At 38.1% G+C, this 22,707-nt stretch overlaps 1 protein-coding gene across 1 annotated transcript in view; it reads left to right on the top strand.

Moving 5' to 3' along the window:
- The window catches only part of USH2A (usherin), a 743,449-nt gene that overhangs the window by 450,317 nt on the left and 270,425 nt on the right, over nt 1-22,707 (top strand). Inside the window, exon 38 of the mRNA XM_070501449.1 lies at nt 11,438-11,617. Within this exon, the coding sequence (XP_070357550.1) occupies nt 11,438-11,617 (180 nt within the window). The remainder of the gene's footprint in view (nt 1-11,437; nt 11,618-22,707) is intronic.

Genomic DNA, 22,707 nt, shown 5'->3' with positions numbered 1-22,707 from the left:
GAGCTAACATCTGCTGCCAATCCTCCTCTTTTTGCTGAGGAAGACTGGCCCTGAGCTAACATCTATACCCATCTCCCCCTACTTTATATGTGGGACGCCTACCACAGCATGGCTTGACAAGCCATGCATAGGTCTGCACCCGGGATCCGAACCGGCAAACCCCAGGCTGCTAAAGCAGAACTTGCGAACTTAACCACTGGGCCAGAGGGCTGGCCCCTGTTTTCACAGGTTTTTTTATAGCCGAACCATACTAACTGGTCTAGGTTCACAATAAGATAACAATTAAGGTGAAGAAAATGCCTTTGAAGGAATTCAAGCTGGTTCTTTTCATTTCTATAATTATCCAGGCTGGAAAGCCACCTTCTGGGGCATTTAAAAGAGAAAAACAGTACAACTTTAAATTAGAGAGCAAAATTGATTAAGTTGTTACTCAAGAGGACAACATTTATATATCAAACTCTCTTTGCTTTACAAACAAATTTATATCTTATGATCCTTTACATACTGAATGCTTATTTGGGGACTCATGGTACCACATTATATATGGTTTTCTTGCCTCTGACTTTAGCCACCTGTTCTTGGTCCTGAAGGCAAGTTTTTGCATAGTTCCAATTAAACCATTTTGCAATTCATTTTCTTATATTTAGAATAAGGCAATATTTGGTACACTTACCTGATTATTTCCTTAAAATAGATTCCAAGGCAATTCTAACACTGCATTTGTTTCTTTCAGCAAATATTTTAGCTTTATTGAGCCAGTTACTTGTTTTCACCAAGATCTGTGAGAAGGGGGTGCTTCAAGTTTGGGGCAAATTACTTCTGGAAGGCACCTAACTTTGAAAGTCTAAAGAGGTCTTTCAGAAGCAGTGGAAACAGTAAACCTATCCTTCTTTCATCCAAAGAGTCATTAATTATTCTTCGGTTATTCTTTTTAAGCCTTTAGAACAGCAGCTATCACTGTAGTCAAAGCAACGTGCTTAGACTTCCATGTGCACATTTCCTGGGCATGTGGAATTCGGGACTATCTGTAACGTATTTTCTTCCTGCTTCTTTTCTTTTTCGTAATTTGCATTTATAACTGCTGAATAATGAAAGACAGTCAAAGCATTGAGGACAATACACTGCGGTGACATAAGATAGGGCTTTATCAATAAAATGTTCTTCCGGCTCTTGAAAAAGACTTTACTCAAGAAAATCAATCTAGAAATTGAAAATGACTCTATTTAGGAATGCCCAACGCTTTTGAGAGGAAGTCACTTTAATTGTTTAATTTGGAGATTGGCAAACTTTTTCTGTAAAGGGCCACATAGTAAACATTTTAGACTTTGCAGGCAATATGGTATCTGCCATAACTACTCAATTGTGCAATTGTAGCGTGTCAATACCTAGAAGTATAAACGTCTGTTTTCTAACAAAACTTCATTTACAAGAACAGACAGCTGGTCAAATTTGGCATGTAGGCTGGAGTTCGTGGATTCCCAGTTTTATTATAATTTATTTATGAACTTAAATACAATTTATATATTGTCCTTGGATATTTCAACCTTCTCGTGATTATTTTGATTTTACAAAAATTGTGCATGCTAACTTAAAAATTTAAGTAATATGGAAAAATAGCATTCACTAAAATCCCATTACCTATAAATAACCAGTGTTAACAAATGGTGAACATCATTTCAGAACCCTTCTCAATTCATGGTTGGTTTCTTGGTAACAAACAACAGAGACGACTCTGGTTAATTAAGGCAAAATGAACTATTGTAAGAGAATTGAGCAGCTCAAAAAATTGTTAGGAAAGCTGGAGAGACGGACTTGTGTGGAAAGCACAAATAGCTTGGCCCAGACAAGCTTGTGCCTCAGGCAAAGTATAATAGGACACCCCCACTGCCCGTGGCACCACCTCTCAGCTGCCCTGGACAATTGTAGCTCTGCCTCTGCATTCTCAACAAGTCTAGAGACATCTAGAAGAATCCCTAATTGACTCGGAGTCACTGTTTCAGTCCATCAAGCTTCATAGTCCCCAGGTGGGAGCAATTCATTGGCAGCCCCCACGGTCAAGTGTCCATGTGAGCTTCAACTAGCCTTCCATTTACAAAAAAAGAAAGCTAAATTATGTTTCTGATAATTTTCTTTCTATGTATGTATCATCTTCTCTCTGCTTGTTGTAATTTCTTGATCTTTTTTCTTCTTTTTTTTCTCTTAGATTGGCACCTGAGCTAACATCTGTTGCCAATCTTTTTCTTCTTCTTCTTCTCTTCCCCGAAGCCCCCCAGTACATAGTTGTATATTCTAGTTGTAGGTCCTTTTAGTTGTGCTATGTGGGACGCCACGTCAGCATGGCTTGATGAGCGGTGCTAGGTCAGCGCCCAGGATCCAAACCAGCGAAACCCTGGGCTGCCTAAGGGGAGCACACGAACTGAACCACCCGGCCATGGGGCTGGTCCCTTGATCTTTTTTCCTGTGAATTGATTATGATTATCTCAAGACTTTCCATCATGCTATTGATTTAGTTTTTAGCTGTTTCTGTTCTGTTCCTTGCTTTTTCCAACTTGTTTATTAAATACTTAATGATTTTTTTCTAATTTTCAACTTGTTTCTCTGGCACTGCAATATCCGTTTTCCTCTTATAGGGAATATGCATCATTTTCTCCCCCAGAGCTGTGCACTAATTTGTCCTTTTACATTGGGATCCTTTCTTTCCTTTTGGTTATATGTATGCACATTTAGTGTGTTATTTCTTCCTTCAAATCCATCCGGCTTACGATTTCTGGGGTCAGCTTTGCCCAGATTTTGCGTTTGTTCTGAACACATCCTACTTCTTTTTCTTTCTGATACTAGTCAGTCTTCCCTCAATCTAAACTTTGAGAACTGGGTGTTGCTGTTAACGTGCTTGTCGGCAGCCTTGGAGTGGGAGTAGGGGGACAGGAACAAAACAGATGGTATGGATGAATGCACTGGGCAGAATTCTGGGGGATTTAGTTTCTTTATCTCCTCTGAGATCCCATTAAAGGTCCTTTGTAGCAGCACGCGCTCTATTCATTCACATACATCTCCCACTCCTGGGAACATCAGCTTCTCCCCCCAACTCAGCACCATGGTTCGCAGAACAGCCAGTCCCAGCTACTCTTCCTATCTCTATAGACTCTACTCAGTTCATTTCCGTTCAGACTGAAGAAGATTAGTAAGAGTTCTCAGGATTTTCCTTGGTTTATATGCCTTCCTCTAGGAGAAGAGTTAGGACCTTTGCTATACTGAGCATGAATTTGCCTTGTCTTTCTTCTGCTGTGAGGTTTCAAAATCAATACCATTCATTTATTCCTTTTCCTTTATGCATTTACTCTAGAATTTTCAGCTGTTTGTGTTAATGGTATTATTTTTGTTCTTTAGTTTTTTCCATTTGGTTGGGTATTTTGGGAAGATAATTCTGTGATACTAACTTATCCATTCTTCTCCCAAAACATAAACTTTTGAAAGCTCACAACTGATTCCTAAATCTTTTCTCAGGAAGGTGTTTCATACCCACAGTTTAGAAACTAATACACAGACTCTAAGACGGCATCAAGTCATCCCCAATTCCTGGTTCTCATGTCCATGTATAATCCCCTCCTCTTGCATTTGGTCAAAACCTGTGACTTGTTTCTAACCAACAGAATATGGTAAAGGGGATGGGATGTTGGTTCTGCGATGACATCACATAAGACTATAACCCATCTTGCTAGGGGACTCTGTCCCTTGCTGGCTTTGATAAAGCAAGCTGCCATGTTGGGGAGGCCCACACGGGAAGAAAATGAGGGCAACCTCCAGCCAGCAACTAGCTAGTAACTGAGGGCACTTTGGTCTCAGCCAGCACCTTGATTGCAGCCTTTTGAGATCCTGAGCAGAGGACCCAGTTAAGCTGTGCCCAGACCGCTGACCCACAGGAAAGATGAGCTAAGACATGTATCGTATATTGTTTTCAGCTGCTAAATTTGAGGTACTGTCATTACACAGCAATGGATATCTAGGATAAGAACACGTGACTATGTGGCTGCAGCGAATAAAGCAGGTAGAAATCACTAGCAAAACATAATGTCATTCTTATTTGAATACTGTGTTTCCAAAATGGTTGCCCTCCTTTAGTGGAGCATCTGTCTCAAGCATATATATCTAAGTAACTAAAAAAAAAAATTATAAACATTTCTTTAAGAATTGGGGGCTGGAGCTGGCCCAGTGGCACAGTGGTTAAGTTTGCACATTCCGCTTCAGCAGCCCGGGGTTTGCCAGTTCAGATCCTGGGTGTGGACCTACGCACCACTTGTCAAGCCATGCTGTGGCAGGCGTCCCACATATAAAGTAGAGGAAGATGGGCGTGGGTGTTAGCTCAGGGCCAGTCTTCCTCAGCAAAATAGGAAGATTGGCAGCAGATGTTAGCTCAGGGCTAATCGTCCTCAAAAAAATTGGTAGTAGACTGTGCACTGTGAGCGGTAATGATTGTTGAGTTATCTGATCACACCTGTACTAAAGCCTCAGCATGTACAGTATGTTTAAGCCTCTACTAGAACTCTGGCAGGAGACAACATCTCTTAATCAATGAACCACGTTCATGTCCAGTGTTTAGTTTGGAAGCTGGAGATCACTTTCTATGGGAGCATATTTGCCCAAATAGCTGTCAAGGTAACAGCAATAGTTGGTTCATTTGGGAAAAATAACACTTTGTCCAAATGGGGAAAAAATAAGTCAAAGTAGAAAAAAATCTGATTTGCCAGAATACAACATAAAGAAAATGAACCATACCTCTCTAGTTTACCGCAGTCATAATAAATCTCTGAATTCACTCTTTATATTATATATATAATTATTTTCTGATGTGGATAAAATGAGATCCATTTAGGAAAATCTGAGCGTGGTACACAGAGTTGATGAAAAGAAACCATGCTCCAAAGGATTTTAAAAAATGATATTTAAAATATTTAGAAGGGTTATTGTGCAACATTAGACATATTCTTGCTCATTCATTAAAAAAAAAAACAAAACGGAAGAAAACAAAAAATTCCTCAGTATCTATAGCGCTGTTATTTTTTTAAAATTTTTATTGCAGTAACATTGGATTATAACATTATATAGCTTTCAGATGTACATCATAATATATTTCGAATTCTGTGTAGATTACATCATGTTCACCACCCGAAAACTAATTATAGTCCATCCCCTCACATGTGAGCCTCATCACCCCTTTTGCCCTCCCCCGTCCCCGCTTCCCCTATCGTAACCACCAATCCACTCTCTGCTGCTATGTGTTCGTTTGTCGTTGTTTTTATCTTCTACTGATGAGTGAGTGTAGAGCTGTTCTTGCTCTCGCTGGAGCACAGACTCAGGGGAAGGGTCTGCAGAGCCTTTGGGGAAGCTGATGAAATATGCCGTGTCTTTATTCCCTGAACCACAATCATCGTTCTAACAGAATGACCACTTTAAAGAGGAATCAAAGAAGTATGGCTTTGACTAGATGACAACTAATTAAAAATCGCATTAGAGTAATTACAATAATGGTAAGAAATATGATGCGTAAATAGAGCACCGTCCTTCTCAGAGGCCTAAATGGTTCATAGGCTGCTTATTTCTTTCTCTTTCAAAATGTCCTGTGGAGGAGACAGCTATGTAGGTATATATCTATAAATATTTTCTATGTTGGCAAAAATTTAAGGGCATATATTAACTTAAACAAATAACCCAGCCCCTTTTAGATCTCTACCAAAGGGAGGGCTATTAGAGGCTGGGAGGATGCACTTGCCTTTTGGGTAAAATAATTTGAAATCATATCCTTAGAAAGAATACCTAAAAGCAACTTAAATAGTAATACATACTCTCTGGAATGATCTAGAATTCCTAGCTCACATGAATTTATTTGCCACTCTGTGCTGATCTGTAGCATGCCATTCGATGTCTTTTGATTTTGGTATTGGCAGAATGCTGTGAGAGTGAAGTGGAGCCGAACGACACTAAAATTGAGACCTCAATACAGGAAAAAGACAGCCTTTTCTTTTTTACGGCAGGAAGTGGGAAAATTAGTGAACACCTTTTCTACCTTCGGGTGTAATTGGATTCAGAAAAAGGCTAAGTTAAAGCAGAACCAGGTCTGACACAGAAAATGCTCACGAGGTAACAAGAATCAGCTTGGTTTGTTGGCTGTCATTTCTCATTAGAATCTTTGTCATGAGAATGGATTCATGTTGTGCCATTTTCTGTTCCTGTTACAATCTTTGTCACATGAATAAGATATCAGGATGTTAATGCCTCGCATACACTCTTCTGTGTGTGATGATACTGTACAACACTACGCTGACCTTTGCAATATTATGTATTCTGATTGGTTGTTCATTTCACCTCTTTCCCACAAGTTAATAAGGCTGTAAAAAGGAAAGAACTGAAACGGCCAGCCAGTCAAATTATAGAATATTGAAAAGGTCAGAGCAGTACAGCACAGAGGAAAAAAAATTATGGAATATATGGTGCATTAAAATTCTTGTGACAATGATTGTAACAAGAATGGGAAAGGATACCCATTTATGTTATTTCAATCTAGAGAACCCCATAGGATGTTATTCCCAAGACGGGAATCATCTATGCATCCCTAAATCATACATGGGAAAATATCTATTTACGCTGCTTTTTTGCTTAAAAAAATAATTATGTAGAAAATATCTCACTATTCAACAAAGAAGAACATTAAAAGTAAGATTTTAGCCTTAGAAAACGGGCATGAATGTTGTTAGCGTTTTAGTAGGACTTCATATGTGAAGCTGAAGGAAAAGTTTGGTACAAGTAAAATCTGTTGAGCATGAGATTTATTTTGGTCATTTCGTCCTGTAACCCTTTTTTCTTCAACATAAAATAGAAAATGACTGAATGAATTAACCTCTTTGAAAATCCCTTGGAAAGTGGAATATCCTGAAATAGCATCTAGGAGTTTGTTTAAAATTTTACATGAGCTATACAAAATGTGTTTTTCCTTGCGAGGCATGGTGTTGGGCAACATACCAAGAATCTTTCCTTCCCCTCCATCCTCAGTGAAGAGAGAGGGAGAGACAGAAAGAAATACTGAAATCAAAAGTCCTGAAGTTATTGTTCTCAGGTGGGCAATAATGATTACTCATTTTTAAAATTATTTTTATGCGTACTTTTAAACTTCTTACAGAACAACTGTACTAGATTTTGTAGTCTATAAAGATAGATCTGACTTAAGAGTTAGCTTTCTCCTCTCCGAAGATGCAGTATTTCACTAATAGAGTCAACATTTCATAGCCCAAAGCTAGACTCTAAAGACATCATTAAGAAGGATGCCAAATGTGACCTAATTATGTTTGGAAGCAGAAGAAATTAAGTTTGATTATTACTTTAAGACCAGCTTGAACATGGGTTAAATAAACCTAAAATCAGTAGTCCTACATGCTTAAGAATCCCCAAGTGATTCAGGGGCCCTATCCTCTGCTGTTCGCATTCAGCAGGTCTGGGGTAGAACTGAGGTACGTGAATGTTTGTGAAATAGCCCCAGGTGATGGATGTAAGTGAACCTACATCCTACAGTGGAACACTGGTGTAGACATCCTACAGTGGAACACTGGTGTAGACACCCTCATTCTGCAAGGACTGTAGTACAATTGCCAGTTAAAGCCCACTTGGCGCAGACCACAGCCAAGGCAGGTGGATGAGGGGACCTCTACTTCAAACTCTCAGCACCTGGGGGCAGCATGATGGGGAGTTGTGGTTCCAGAACATAGCACCGTAAATGGATCTGCACCATCCACTTATACTCACAGATAGGGTCAGCGCTGAGGCCACCCAGACAGGAATGGTCACCTGTGATAGGAAATGCTTATCGTTTTAGCATTTTCTAGCTTGATTTTCGAGCCTGAACCAACGGGGCTGAATTTTCCAGCTCAGTGAAAACAAAGATTATGCAGCAAAAAGTGGTAAAGCACAACCCTTTCAAGAGGAAGGATCAGAAGACTTGCATTTTAAGAATTTCCCTCCAATATCTAGGAGCCCGAATTGGTAAAGTTGGAAGGAAGAAAGAGAGGGCAGGGAGAATGAAGTGGAGGAAGAGCTGATATCGGTGGATCCTGTTTTTGTTTTGAATCTGGAGATTTTTGAGCTTCACGGAGGGTTGAAATCTGTGAATTGCTCTAGGTCTGGGAATTGAGCTGTATGTTAGTGAAGAGGAGAGAACATTAGACTCACTCAGCAGTGTGGTTCGAGGAGACGTACAAGTTCTTTTCTGAGCTGAGCAAAATGGTTATGTAATTACATACTTCTCATAATTATTGAGTAATTATATACTTCTTATAATTACTGAGTAATCATTGTTCTATAACTAGAACTTAATGTTACAACTAATTGTATAATTACCATGTATTAATGTTATCTGGGAAACTTAGAATAAAGTGATACTTAATATATTTCCCCTTGCCATGCTGTTTGCAAGGTTAGCAATAGTGTTTGTTTTACAGTTGGAAAATTGCTCCAAAAACAAACAAAATACAAGGAAAAAACCTCACCAATCTCATAATCAGAGATGTTTACTCATTGATCTTATATTTGCACCTGGCTTAAAATTCGTAAACTGTATTCTCTTGGCTTGTTTTTAAGATTTTATTTTTTTTTCCTTTTTTCTCCCCAAAGTCCCCCCGGTACATAGTTGTGTATTCTTTGTTGTGGGTCCTTCTAGTTGTGGTATGTGGGACACTGCCTCAGCGTGGTTTGATGAGCAGTGCCATGTCCGCGCCCAGGATTCGAACCAACGAAACACTGGACCGCCTGCAGCGGAGCGTGCGACCTTAACCACTCAGCCACGGGGCCAGCCCCTTGGCTTGTTTTTAGAATTTTCATTGTTTCGTGATTTTCAGTCTTTTGTAAGATGAGCGTGGTTTTACTACGTCAGAGGCAATTAAACATCTACCTGGTCTCCCAGGATAAGCTGACCTTTTTGAAATTTTACAGCTGGGCATGTGACAACAGCAGCAGTTGTCTCAGCTACAACCGAAAATGCTTCTAAGGAGCTAGATGTTATGGGAACTTGAGGCGGTCTTCAGATATGGATAATGTGATTTTTCTTAGACATTATTAGAAAGGATTCGTATTTAATCTTAACCAGTTTCTGGAGTGCAGTAACTATGCTTACAAATTTGGGGCATGTTGTTATCAACATCTAGCAAAGTCTACTCCCTGCATGCATTTGGAGGTCAATCATCTATTGAATCAAGTTGACTAGTTGCAAAGAACCTATGAAATCTAGTATAGCATAGTTTGGAAATGTCTTTGCAACGCATAATGAAGTTATCAAAGGGTGCTTTGCAGGTTTCAGAGCTTCTTGCTACTAGAGTTTCACATATATAGCTGTGTTGTCTACTTCCATTTTAGGAACTTAAAACCATTCTCAAGCTGTGAATATGTCTTTATCTTGTTTTACTATAAATGAATAGAAATTATTATTCCCACATTTTAGCCCATAGGTACCATTTATTCCCTTTGGAATAAACCACTCTTTAGGATGTGCTAATTTCAGATTCAGAGTAATAAATTCTTGCATGACACTAGGGATTTCTTCTGCTCAAGGAAAACACTTAACTTATACCTGTGTATTTTGCAGCAAAAATTTTTTTCAGCTACATCCCCCATCCCAAAGTTATTATAAGCATCTTCCAAAAAATTTGGTAGATTTTTAAAGTTTTGTCTGTTTCATGCATTTCATGAAAATGCTCATAGCTAGATATGAGATCTTCTTTTGCATCATTTGATCTTTATTATTTTTAGAGTTTCAAGTATGACCTAATGGGACAATAGCCTAGTGCTAGTGGATGAGATTAGTGTTGTTTTGTTAATTGAAAAACTTTAGAATTTTGATGAATAAGACGTTGTGGAGGAGGGGAAAATGCAATAGGCAGTTGGTACTAAGAAAGTAAAATACAGGGTGGATCATTATTAATCACTTGCTAGTTCTGAATGTTTGTCCAGAATGTATCAATTGTATGGATTGCAGCAAAAACAGCAACATTCCCGGCTACTGTTGATAAGCACTATTATGTGCTGGGTATTGTAAAGAAATGACCTCACTTAACCTTCATAGCAACATTGCAATTGAAGTATTATCATTCCCAGTTCACAGATGAACAAGCTGAAGTTCAGAAATAGTAAGTAACTTACTTAGCAGAGAGCACGTTAGTCAAGAATGACAAGGACAGATTCAAATGCAAAACTCTCCGACAACCAAATTTATGTACTTTCCTTTGCACTATCCTCTGCTCCTCAAGTGTGTAAAAGCGTGTTTTTTTGGTAAATATTGCAACTATTAAATTTTGTTTACTGTACAATGCAAGATCACTTTTCGTAGGTGGGCATCTTTTCCTTTTTTAAACATTTAATCAATAAAGATTATATCAGTTTCTGGAGACCATGCAAATATGCTTTCCCCTGGAAGTCCAACAGCATGTGTGCTTTTTATTTGTTTGCCTATATTTGTAGAATTCGCATGGGGAAGATTAAAGATATATATATAATGAAAAGTGTTTTGGCAAGGGAAGATGGCTATTCGAAGTAAATATTACTATTCTTAATGGTTCTTTTTTCTGTATTTTATTTTGGTTTTTCTTTTTTTTTGATGAGGAAGATTGGCTCTGAACTAACATTTGTGCCAATCTTCCTCTATTTTTTGTGTATGTGGGATGCCATCATAGCATGGCTTGAAGAGTGTTGTGTAGATCTATGCCTGAGAGTGCGCAAACTTAACCACTGGGCCAGCCCCTCTTTCTTCTGTGTTTTAAGAGTCATTATAATTAAATTTTATTGCAATTAAGAAATATTCTGAAAACTTGCCTCCTGTAAACTTTTCAAGAAAGCATCTAACATAGCAAGTGGAGTAAATGTTACAGTAAAATTTTCAGTTGTAGCCCTTTTCTTATTTTAAGTCTAATTTCTGACTCTTCTTAACCTTGAAAGCAACCCAGTTGTGTAGGAGAGGGGGATAGAACACTGTAACCAGGCAGCAGTATTTTCCTTTCTCCTAGACATGCTAAGATTGGAGAATGGTTTGACGAAGTTCTGGAAGGATGGTGGTGGTGGGACCTGGTGATGATACATTGAAGCTGATTCTCTGATACAGCTAGGCAGCTTCTGCATTTTCCCACAGAGCTAAAAAATAGATCTTCTGACCAAACTGGAATATCAGCCCAGTTATTTTGATCTCTGTGATGATTAAACAGAGGACAAAATGTTAACTCACAAAATATTGTTCGCGAAATAGTAAAATGAAAGTGTGTACATTGATAGTAACACATGTAATGCCTCCCAGGGTGGTCATAGAGTTTAGTTAGTGCTGTGTGCTTAGGAACCCAAGAAAATATTCAAATAACAGCAGGAAAGAGTCCTTAAATCTACACTAATTTTAATTATTTCCTTTTTTAATCAGCAGATAATAACTACACTCTTCTGAACGGCACACAAATCATGCATCAAGGTGAAGAGACCAACCTTTGGGTGCTCATCGATGGGCTGGTGCCTTTTACTAACTATACTGTGCAAGTGAATGTTTCAAATAGCCAAGGCAGCTTGTTAAGTGATCCCATCGCGATTGCAATGCCACCAGGGGGTAAGTCTATGAAAAATGTTGGCTGTCTAATTTTATGTAAATGCCCTAGAACTAAGTCCCCAGTGAACATCTAGTTTATTATTAGAATTAGATTTTTTTAGAACTGATTCAACTGTATTTCTGGTTGTTTTGGTCATTATTTTGCTTTATTGAGACCCTTTTACTGATATTGTTTTCTTTATTTATTGATACTGCTTTTATCTCACGCTGTGAGTGTATGTATGTATATGGATGCCCCCACACACATCTCTCTTGCTTTATGCATGTTAAGAAGATTGGGGAAGGGCCAGCCAGTGGCATGGTGGTGAAGGTCTCGTACTCGGCTTCAGCGGTCCATGGTTCGCCATTCAGATCCTGGGTGTGGACCTACACACCACTCATCAAGCCATGCTGTGGCAGCGTCCCACATAGAAGAACTAGAAGGATTTACAGCTAGGATAGACAACTATGTACTGGGGCTTTGGGGAGAAAAAAAAAAAAGATTAGGAAATACTTTTTGTTTGAGACTTCATTTAAATTCAAAATTTATATTTTCAATTTGAGCTTTAATTTTCTCATAGAAGTGGTTCTCATTCCTGTTTTTTTGAAAAAACTAGTTTAGATGTATATCTAAACCTTTCCATTTGGTAAAAAAAAAAAAGGCAGTGTGCAGGTAATACTCACACCAGTGGAGAACACCTTTGAATTTGATTTAATGATTGCGGTTCCATCTTGTCACTTTCATATGTGAAATTGATACAATCTGGATATTTTTAACTACTTCTGTGAAAAAATTTGATGTAATTTATTCAGAATTAGTATTTTGGTCTGCAATCAACTCCAGCCTTGTTTTAACTATTTGTGGGACTAATTACTAGGAAGAAAACTCCTTCATAGATAGATATGTACAGCTCTTGAACAAAAAGTATGCCTCGAAATAATAAGAGCATGATTCGTAACTGAGGGCTCAGGAATGTATGTTTTTTGAAAAATACCAAAGAAAAAGGACCCCAGGACACCCAATATCTCTCTTAGAGCCCAGCTTCAGGAGCCAGTGTGTCCTGGACTAAGGGAGAATGCCACTTGTTAAATCTTCTCAAGAGCAATCTGCAGAGCTGGAAAAATCCGCCTCCAGTCGCAAAGAGTGTAAGAACAGCAGAGTCCTCATCACTAGAGGAAAACAAGGTTGATCTGAGTTTGCATGGAACGCCTCTCCCAAGGAAAGATGCGTTACCTGTCGTACCATAAAACCACTCACTGGGGGCAGCCTGGTGGCACAGCGATTAACTGTGCACGTTCCACTTTGGCGGCCTGGGGTCGGCCGGTTGGGATCCCGGGTGCAGACATGGCACCGCTTGGCACGCCATGCTGTGGTAGGCGTCCCATGTATAAAGTAGAGGAAGATGGCCATGGATGTTAGCTCAGGGCCAGTCTTCCTCAGCAAAAAGAGAAGGATTGGTGGCAGATGTTAGCTCAGGGCTAATCTTCCTCAAAAAAAAAAAAATTCACTGTTATCTACTTCTCATGACTTTACAAGAATTAACGAATGGATGTTCACCAAGACCTGCAAAATTTCACACGGCAGAAGTCACATTGTTTAACAAAAGAATGTTTGAAAGAGACTTTGGGACCGATCAGCTCAAATAGTATCATATTTCGTGAACTGATAATAAAAAAGAATGGAACTTAGATTGATGCTTAAGAATTAAGACCAAAAACCAAAACAAAGCGAAACAAAAAAAGAAAACTTGGGTGTTCATATCTTCATTTTGCAATCTAATCCAACATGCTGAAAGGTATAGAAAATTGTGATGACTCTATACTTTGGGATATAATACTTTTTATTCACATTCAGATATTTAGGAGTAATTAGTGCTTTAACAGAGATTTTTAAGTTACACAGTAATACCTTCTTAACAGGGTACATGGAATATTTAATGAGTTATAATTCGTTTTGTGGTATTCACACTGGTTTAGATAGTTTGGAATTGACAGCAATTTACATCACATTCATAAAATAGGGCTAATTTAATTTGTTCCTCATGAGTTTAGGAATGTATGGTGTAATAATTTGTAGTAGATATGTGTGTGTGTCTATAGATATAATTCAGTTAAACATAGCAAACTCCTATTGCTAACTCAATACACATTGTGTGAATATATCTGTCAGTGGGTTAGTGGAAGGGTTAATATTATGCAAACAGGAAGAAACTAAAATATTGTCTTAGCGTGGTCCAGTAGAACTGAAGTCCACTGCTAACGCTTGTCTTCATCTCTACTCTGGACGCCTATCCATGCTATTAGCATAATGCTCTGCAGGCCCACACTCTCGGCACGATGCAATCATTCACTTTATGTACTCAGAAATCCAGAATTTGGGAGACGGCCCTTCAGCAAAAGAGGAAGCGAAATGCCTTCAATACAGACAGTGATTTACTCAAGTTTATTGCTGCCATTAGGATGTACTTTTTTTCATCATTAGATTGTTGTTGATTACAATTAGGAAACTTATAGCTTTGAAATTATCTTTTTTATGACCTTGTGGCAGTTTAAAGGTGATACCTCATTGATTAAATAGGTTTTAGTTCATGCTTCCTTTTACTTAATGATCTGAAAACATATTATCCTGATTTACACATAAAATCATGCTGAAAAGCATGTGGCATTCACTAGAATATGTGTGTTTAAGTAGAATTAAATTAGTACTGAGAGTTATTAAAGAAATCTTCCATGCCTCTGTCCAGTGAACTGTGTTTCATACTGAAATGAATAATAAATGAACCGATGTACGGAAGCGAGCCAACTTATGGGCAGAGAAGGTTGTATATGCTATTTACTTTTCCATTATATCTGGATTGTTATCATTATTGCTATTTCCTTGATTTCAATATTAGATCTCTTTTATGGTGTTGTTGAATTCCCAGTATCTTTCCATGCTGAATTATGCCAGATTGGTAATGATAATACCCTTAGCTATGTTTTCTTCTCAGTGTAGTTTAAAAATATAATAATAGAAGGTTCGGGTGGGCAAAACTGAAATATGAATTATTTGCTTTGTCAAATGTTTGCTATCAAATGTGGCCTGGAAAACCTCCTTTGATCTGGCCAAGTCTTACTCGTTTTTTAGGTTCAACTTAGAAATTGGTCCATCAGAAAGTCATCTTTTACTAAACAATGATGAGATAGGGCCCTTCTGTATCCCAGAGTGCAATCACATTATATTGAAATTGCCTGTCTGATCTGACTGTCACAATCATGGGTTATAAGACCCTACACAGCAGGGACTCTTTCTTATTCACATTTTTATCTGAGTGCCTAGACCAAACCTGACACATGGTAGGTGCATAATGAATAATTGGTGAGTGAATGAATAAATAAATCAGTCAAGATAGCTTAATTACCAGTTTAAATTGTAAGCTTATCATTGCTCAGGCCTGTTCAGGCCTCATCTTCTCCCTGAGCAACCTTATATTGTAGCCAGCTATGGAAAATGTGACCTCCTCTGGACGCTATTGTCCAATGTAGGAATACTGTCGCCATCCAGATGTAGTTGGGGGTCTAGACTGTAAGGAGGACAGGAGTATCAGAGGAAAGAAATATTCTGAAATTGCAGCAACTCTTCGCCCTTTGATATCTTCTCTATTGTGGTTACATTTCCTGGGTAAGCACAGGGAACAGACTTTGGTTTACGTAGGAATTTGGAAAAGAGAGGTAAGGGAACATGGTTCAAAGAATTTTGCCCTGGTACCTGGTCTCTTAGTTGATGGTTAGGAAACATCTTATGGATACTATCTTTCTCTACTTTACTGATGAGAAAAAATACGATCAATGTGCAGTTTTTTGTATACCAATTATACCTCAGTAAAGCCAGGAAAAAATTTTAAAAATGGAAGCCTGACAATGTCTGGTTTCAAACCCCAGTTAATTCTATCAGATCTTTCTGTTTCATTGCTGTTGTAGTTGTTTAATGGAATTAATTTTATTAAAAAAACTAAAACTCTTAGCTTTGACTAACCAAAAAAAGAAAAATATAATTCAGCAATATGATAAACACAAGATATTTTGAAAGATGGAAATTAAGTCAAGTGAGATCATACCCCGATTTGTTCCACACATAGATGCACAGTGGCAAATCCCAAATGGCACATTTTTTATTTGAAATAGTATTAATTTGGTCTACTGGAACAGTTGAGATTTTTTATTTTGTTTTTTCCAATTACGTAGCGTATCTTTACCCACTTCTGTGTACTCAGGTTTCTCTATCTCTACAATTACTATATTTTCAGGTTGTTTGTAATAACACAGTTCTCGTATTTAGCAATAAGATACTCTTAGAAAGGAAGAATATATTTCATCCGAACTCTTGGATAGCATTGTAGTGCGGGTTCAAGAGTTCTAGGAAAAGAATTAAAAAAAATAAAAACGGAATCCAAATGTTAATCCATAAATATGAAACTTTCCTATGACCTTTACCCCTTCAAGGTCTGGAGTTACTAATGGGGTTAGGATTTCAACTCTTAATGGGGCTCAGTGCATTAGTGTTTTGTATGCATGGAATTCAGCATTCAGTTTAATAAGTGGTTGACATTGGTAATGTCCCTTAATTTGCTTAAATCTAATTGGCTCTTTTATCAGTCAAACCTGTATGGATTGGCAATTGATCAGAAAGGGTCAGCCATGACTCTGCATATAGTTAAACGATGGAACCCCCAGTTAAAGTCACAGTTGCATGGTAATAAGCCAAGCAAGAGCAAATGAGCTTAGAGGAGGAAGGCAAAGAAGCTTAGAAGTTTGGCAGGATCTTCAAGTTCAGAACAAAGGCATTATAGAGTATATAAATTTTAAATACACTGCATTTTGCCTCCAGACTTAAACCTTTTTTTCCAGATGAACTGAAATCTTGTCTGAAACTGTCTTTGTTACATCAAAGAACTACTCAGAAAGCTAAAAGAGACAGAAGAAGCATAAAAGGGCATAGTTTAAAATGATTAGTGACAAATTCCATACTGACGAGCTAGAAACAGATTTTTTATGAAAGTTTTCTATTTTTCCGAAAGGAATAATTTTATTCTATTTATCTTTTTCTGAACTGCTTTATTGTAACAGTGAAAGGAACGCAGAGCCACCTTAGTTTGTGAACTTAATCCAGTTTTCTATGACAGTAAATAATTTGTCATTTATACCTTTCAATTGATGAGAATTACTACAATCTACAAACTTCATGAAAATACTAGGTTAGAGGGATGTATTTCTTTTCCATAGGTGTGTTATTAGAAAATCACAAACTGAGAAAGGCAAAATGGTTGTGAGTGGTTTGTTTTAGATTGTCTCTCCTTCCCTCTCAACCTCCCTCCCACCTACAACATCCACGAAAAGAAAGGAGTGAAACCCATCTGGAATTAACATTTCTGCACGTTGTAAAAGCGGGTACTTTGGAATCCTACAAACCCAGATTGGATTCCGCCTCCTTCACTTACTGGTTGAGTGACTACAAGCAAATCCACAAATACATCTGAACTCAGTTGATTCATCCATAAGATAGCCTTATGATTCTTCCCACCTGATAGAGGATTAAACAAGACAATATGTGTCAGGTGCTTAGCATGGTGCCTGGCTTGATAAACATTTGATGGTGGCTACCTTCTTTGTTCTACTTTCTTACTAAGACTCATTTTTTGGCCTCTTGTGGTATTGTGATTTGCAATAAGAAATACATATTTGGTCTTCATCCCTCTTTCTGGCACAGAGCTCCTAAATCCCTTGGAATTTTCTAAGGGATGAAAGCTATAAAGATGCCTTTTGTTATGTTAATGAGGTGGCTTTTGGACTTTGCCTAAGGATGAGAGCTGGATGCCAACGAAGCCAACCATAGGATCAGAGGGTAGGAACTTTCAGTCCGCTCCACTCCCTCACCCACCTGCCCCCCACATACTTTGGGGTGGTTGGGAGGAGGGAAGGCCTTGAGATTGAGTTCAATCACCAATGGCCAAAGATTTAATTGAATCATGCCTATGTCATGAAGCCTCCATAAAAACCCAGAAGGACAGGGTTTGGAGAGCTTTCGTGTTAGTGAACACACGGAGATTTGGGGAGAGTTGTTTGCTTGGAGAGGACGTGGAAGCTTCCTGCCCCTTCCTACATACCTTGCCCTATGCATCTCTTCCATCTGGCTGTTCCTGAGGTCTATCTTCTTATAGTAAACCCATAACCTAGTGAGTACATGGATTTCCTGAGTCCTGTGAGTTACTCTAGCAAATTAATCAAACCAAAGGAGGGAGTCATGGGAACCTCTGATATATAGCAAGTTGGTCAGAAACACAGGACAGCCTGGACTTGTGATTGGCACCCTGAATTAAAGATGGTTATTGGAACCTCCAGTCAGTCAGAAACACAAGTGGCAGCCTGGGCTTGTGACTGGCATCTGAAGGGGAGTGGTGGGGACAGTCTTGTAGGACTGATGCTTTAATTTATGGAATCTGACACTATTTCTGGGTAGATAGTGTCAGAATTGAGTTGAATTGTGACACCCAGCTGGTGTCCAGGGCATGGCTCAGTGGCATTGGGGAAAACCCCTTCCCCAGGTTGGAAATGGTGTGCAGAGCCCTTTTACCCCTGAAGGCTGGAAAATGCCTTAGAGAGAGGGCAAGTGAAAATCGGAGCCTTTTACACATGCTAGAGAGCCCAGGATAATTTTGTTCTGTTATATCCCTATCCTTTCCTACATTTACCCCTTAGAGTGTTGACACAGCTGTGGCCAGGCCAGTAGCCCTGCTAAGGGGTGGTTGTGATGTGTATTGGATGATGAGGTAAGCAGGAAGGTTGAGAAATGATTTTCCATTTGAAATGGCTTAAATATCTCCCTCCGTGACCTCTGGATCATAATTTGCAAATGATTTTTACATCAAACTCTCATTGGTTATCTTGGCATTTCAATGGGCAGAAAAGCAGCACATTTTTTCTTAGTAGATCTCTTTTCTATATTCATTACCAAACCACTTATTAAATACAATTTTTATGATTTTTTCATTTCCATTAAATGCATATTTTTATTCAAAAGTAAAAGCTTGAGGCCAGCTCCTTGGCTGAGTGGTTAAGTTCGCGAGTTCTGCTGTGGCGGCCCAGGGTTCGGATCCTGGGCGGGGACACAGCACCGCTCGTCAGGCCACATTGAGGTGATGTCCCACATCCCACAGCTAGAAGAACCTGCAACTAAGATATACAACTATGTACCGGGGGGGGGGGGGGGGGGGGGGGGGGGGGAGTTGGGAAATAAAGCAGGAAGAAAAAAAAAGATTGGCAACAGTTGTTAAAAAAAAAAAGGAAGATTGGCAACAGTTGTTAGCCTAGGTGCCAATCTTTAGGGGAAAAAAAAAAAAGTAAAAGCTTTCATCGCTTGGTTAATGCTAGCCAAAAGAGAGAAATTTGAAATTTTTTGCTAAATATTTTTTCAGCTTTTCATGATTTTCCTCAAGTGTAAGTTTTATAAAGTTAAATCTTGGAATTGAAAGTTTATTTCATTACTCACTGAGTAGGAGAGCTGAGTAGTTGTTCAGACAATGCACTTTTGGATAACTAAATGAAACGTTGGCTTTTTAAAATGTAAAATAATTTTTGCCCAATAATATTGCTAAAACCACTGATTTTTCATAGATTGAGCTACTGAATTAATTTTTTAGATTTTAAAAGACTAAAATGTTCTTTCAATTATCTATTACTGTGTAACAAACTTCCCCAAAACTTAGCAATGTAATACAGCCACTTTTTATTATTTCTCATGATTGTACAAATTGTCAGTTTTGGAAAATGCAGCTAACATTACTGGTAGCCACAAAATTTTGCCCGTAAACTAGAGCGGTTGACTATCCATCTTGCTATGTCATAGAATAAATAGAAATTTTAAATTAATGTATCAAGTCAATTTAGAGTAGGTAGGCAAAGAGAGTGCCTACTAATTACCATAAAGAAAAGGAAAGATTATCATTCTGCTTCTCTTTTTTCTTTAAAAGAAAAGATGGTCTACCCTTGGAGCAGCCTACTCAAGTAGGAGCAGTGGGCCGGTGCCATCAAATTCCTCTCTTAGGTTAAGGGTTACAATAGCTCTGCCTTTAAAAAAAAAGAAAAGAAGAGAAAAAGAAATCATTGATTATATCCCTCAAGCGATTAGGAACCAAGTCTGAGGGTTTTGGCATGATTTGCTCAGTGAACTTATTTTACTCCTTCAGTTTTGAAAGGAAAGAACTGAATTTTCTCTTCTTTCTTCTCATCTCAACCAAAATCCTTTTCTAAGACCTAAGAGGAGGGAACTGTGGGTCTTGCTACGGATCAACCATAGGGAAAATAGTGTCATTTTATGACAGGTTCTCTAAGAGAATTAGGAACAAGTGGAAGCTCAAAAAACAAAGACAGACGTAAAAACAAAACAATTAAGAATTATAGATTCAGACTCCATTTTATCTTACACTTTCCTCATTCACTGTAGCACTGAGAACTATCAAATATTTCTATGCCTTTTAAAGTCTATTTAGTACAATGTTAAGATGCTACTTTTTTGGGTTTTTTAAATGAAATTAATAGTTCTGAAGAATGTGAAGTTTGCTTGCAGTGTTCAAATATAAATACCATTAGTATGTGTTTTCCATTTTTCATCTGCTCTGAATCCACTTTGATTTATTTGCAAGATGGAAGTTGAAATTTCAGCGTGTAGGTGGCCATGAGATATGGAAAGAATGCAAAAGAATAGAAATTTAAGAAACAAGCTATAGGTTAGAAATTGAAATAAACAATAGGCTAAGATGGTATATTACCTTATTCAGAGGGTAGAAAGAAAGATGAGATTAACTGCCTTTTAAACTGTAAAAGCCACAATGAAGATATAGGGTTGTGAAGAATAGCATTCTTTAAAACAACATTCTACCCCGTAAACAGATGGTTCCTCTCTACCTTCAGTATATTAAAAGCTACACGATTTATATTGCATCCACTTCCTATGAATCTTTAGAATAGCTGTGCATAATGTTTTACTTCTGTGTATGTCTTCCAAGTGTGCTTCTATTTTTCCCCTGGAAAAATCAACTCGTTGGAAGTAATAAGGTAGGAGGATTTGAGAAATAAAAAGTATTTAAATTCTTAATAAAATAGAGTACTTTTGAAAACACATGCCAGGCCATTTAGTTTAACCCGTGCTTTCTCCCAAGAATGTTATGAGAACAGAACCAAAGCATTTATAACTGTCTTAAGCACGCTCTGATATCCTTTTATGAACAATCTTACCTTTACCTTCTTAGAACTGATAGTTTACCTTGCTCGGTGTGTGTACGTGTGTGTTTGTAAAATTACATTACGTAAGCCAAAAAGAGGGATGAATTTTTATTTCATAATTTGTGAAACTTTCCTCACTTTTCGTATTCACCATCTTGACAATGAACTTCTTACAAAAACACTTTAGAAAGGAACGAACTTGTGAGCGTTGGAGAAGCTGGAAGGGAACTTTGAAGTATGCCTGCCATGGCCTCAACAGGCCTCCAGCAAAGGGCTGGCAGCTTCCCACATTTGCATACTCTCCTGTGGTTTGTATAGAAATACACACGCCCAAACACACACAATTAAGTGCTATCTTTAGAGCATCCTGGGGCAAGAAAGAGAGAGAGAGACCAAAAACAAATTTTTTTAATCACCTTTTTTCTACTTTACCAAGGGAGGGGGTGGGGAGTATTATTCCTTTAAGTTTCATTGATATTAAAAAATCATATTTTTAAAAAGAATAAGTACAATTCCCCATTCTGTTTTTTATCTTGGAATAAAGGTTTGTCTATAACTTTAAGGTTAAAAAAAATCACGTCTGTCTGACTGGCTCTGCAGTTTGAAAGCAACTTGAAGTTTTATTTGAATTCTTAGAGTGCCCTAAAGAAATTTTTGCTTTATTTTTTAAAAATAACATCTTATTCTTTTCTCTTTTCCTTTGTTATCATAGACAGACGCTATGCCTGACTTGCATAAAATTCTATGAGCATTTACCTTTCTGTATAAATACTTTTACAAAAGTGAAACAAGTTCTTAATCTCTCTTAAATACTTAAAGACCATCTTCCAATCTCTTTTCATTAGGAACTTCAAGAAAATTCTTGTTGTATCTCCATAAAGAGGTACAGATCACCCAAAGTCTAAAAGTTTTAGGGTCCTGTAAAAGTTTAATGAAGAATAGATGGTGAGAACGGTGGGAAGATTCGCTATAACCACCATAATATTCATGTTCATTAATTAATTGGGATAAATGAAACCAGAAATGTGAGGGTACATAGTACATACTATGAGAGCAATGCTTCTCTTTATACTTCAAGGATCATTTTGGAATTCATACTATCTTCATTAAAAGAAAGAGAGCAAAGAAGCCTATGTTTGTAAAAAGGAATGAACGAATGAATGAATGAATCGTTTTCTCCCTGTGCTAAAACAATTTTCCACGAGCAGATTAAAAACATGACCGTCAGATGAGGAGACTTATTCACAGGTGGAATATTGGAGGACCCAGGAGTGTGAACAGTGAGAGTATGCAGGGAAATAGTCCCCTGGAAGTGTCACAGGAATGACCATTGGTGGCCTCAGGACCATCAGAAAGGAGGAGCACTTTCCTTACCAAAGTCTGAGGTTGAGGGCATGACCACCCAAAAAACGTTGAGTCTCGTTCACATGGTTGACTCAGGAAATCAAACAAGCACGTCTCTTAAATTGTTGAGACGTTTGTGGAGCGTATTGACTGCAGCGTCTGAATTTTAAATTCACCACCGCCCCCATCCCTAGTGTCTTCATTTACTGACTGTGTGACCTCAGGAAAGTTAATTCCTCTCTGGGCCTCAATTTGCTCATCTGAAAAGGGATTTCACAGTTTCATAGCCGTCCATCACGGATTTTGGTAAGAGACAAAGCATGTGCACACACTGAGGTCAGCTAGCACATAAGCAAGTGCTCAACTATTTGTTTAAAGAATATAAAGCATGATATATAATCACAAAATATACATAAACGATCACTTTTGGGGTTGAAAATCAAACCAACTCCCACACATCTACACTTTTATTTTCCTTGATGATTCTAGCAACTGTGTCTTAACGCTAA

Source organism: Equus asinus, chromosome 30, assembly GCF_041296235.1.
Source record: "Equus asinus isolate D_3611 breed Donkey chromosome 30, EquAss-T2T_v2, whole genome shotgun sequence".
NCBI classification, from domain to species: Eukaryota; Metazoa; Chordata; class Mammalia; order Perissodactyla; family Equidae; genus Equus; species Equus asinus.
The sequence above is the reverse complement of the archived record's forward strand: the minus strand, read 5'-3'. Positions and strand labels throughout refer to the sequence as shown.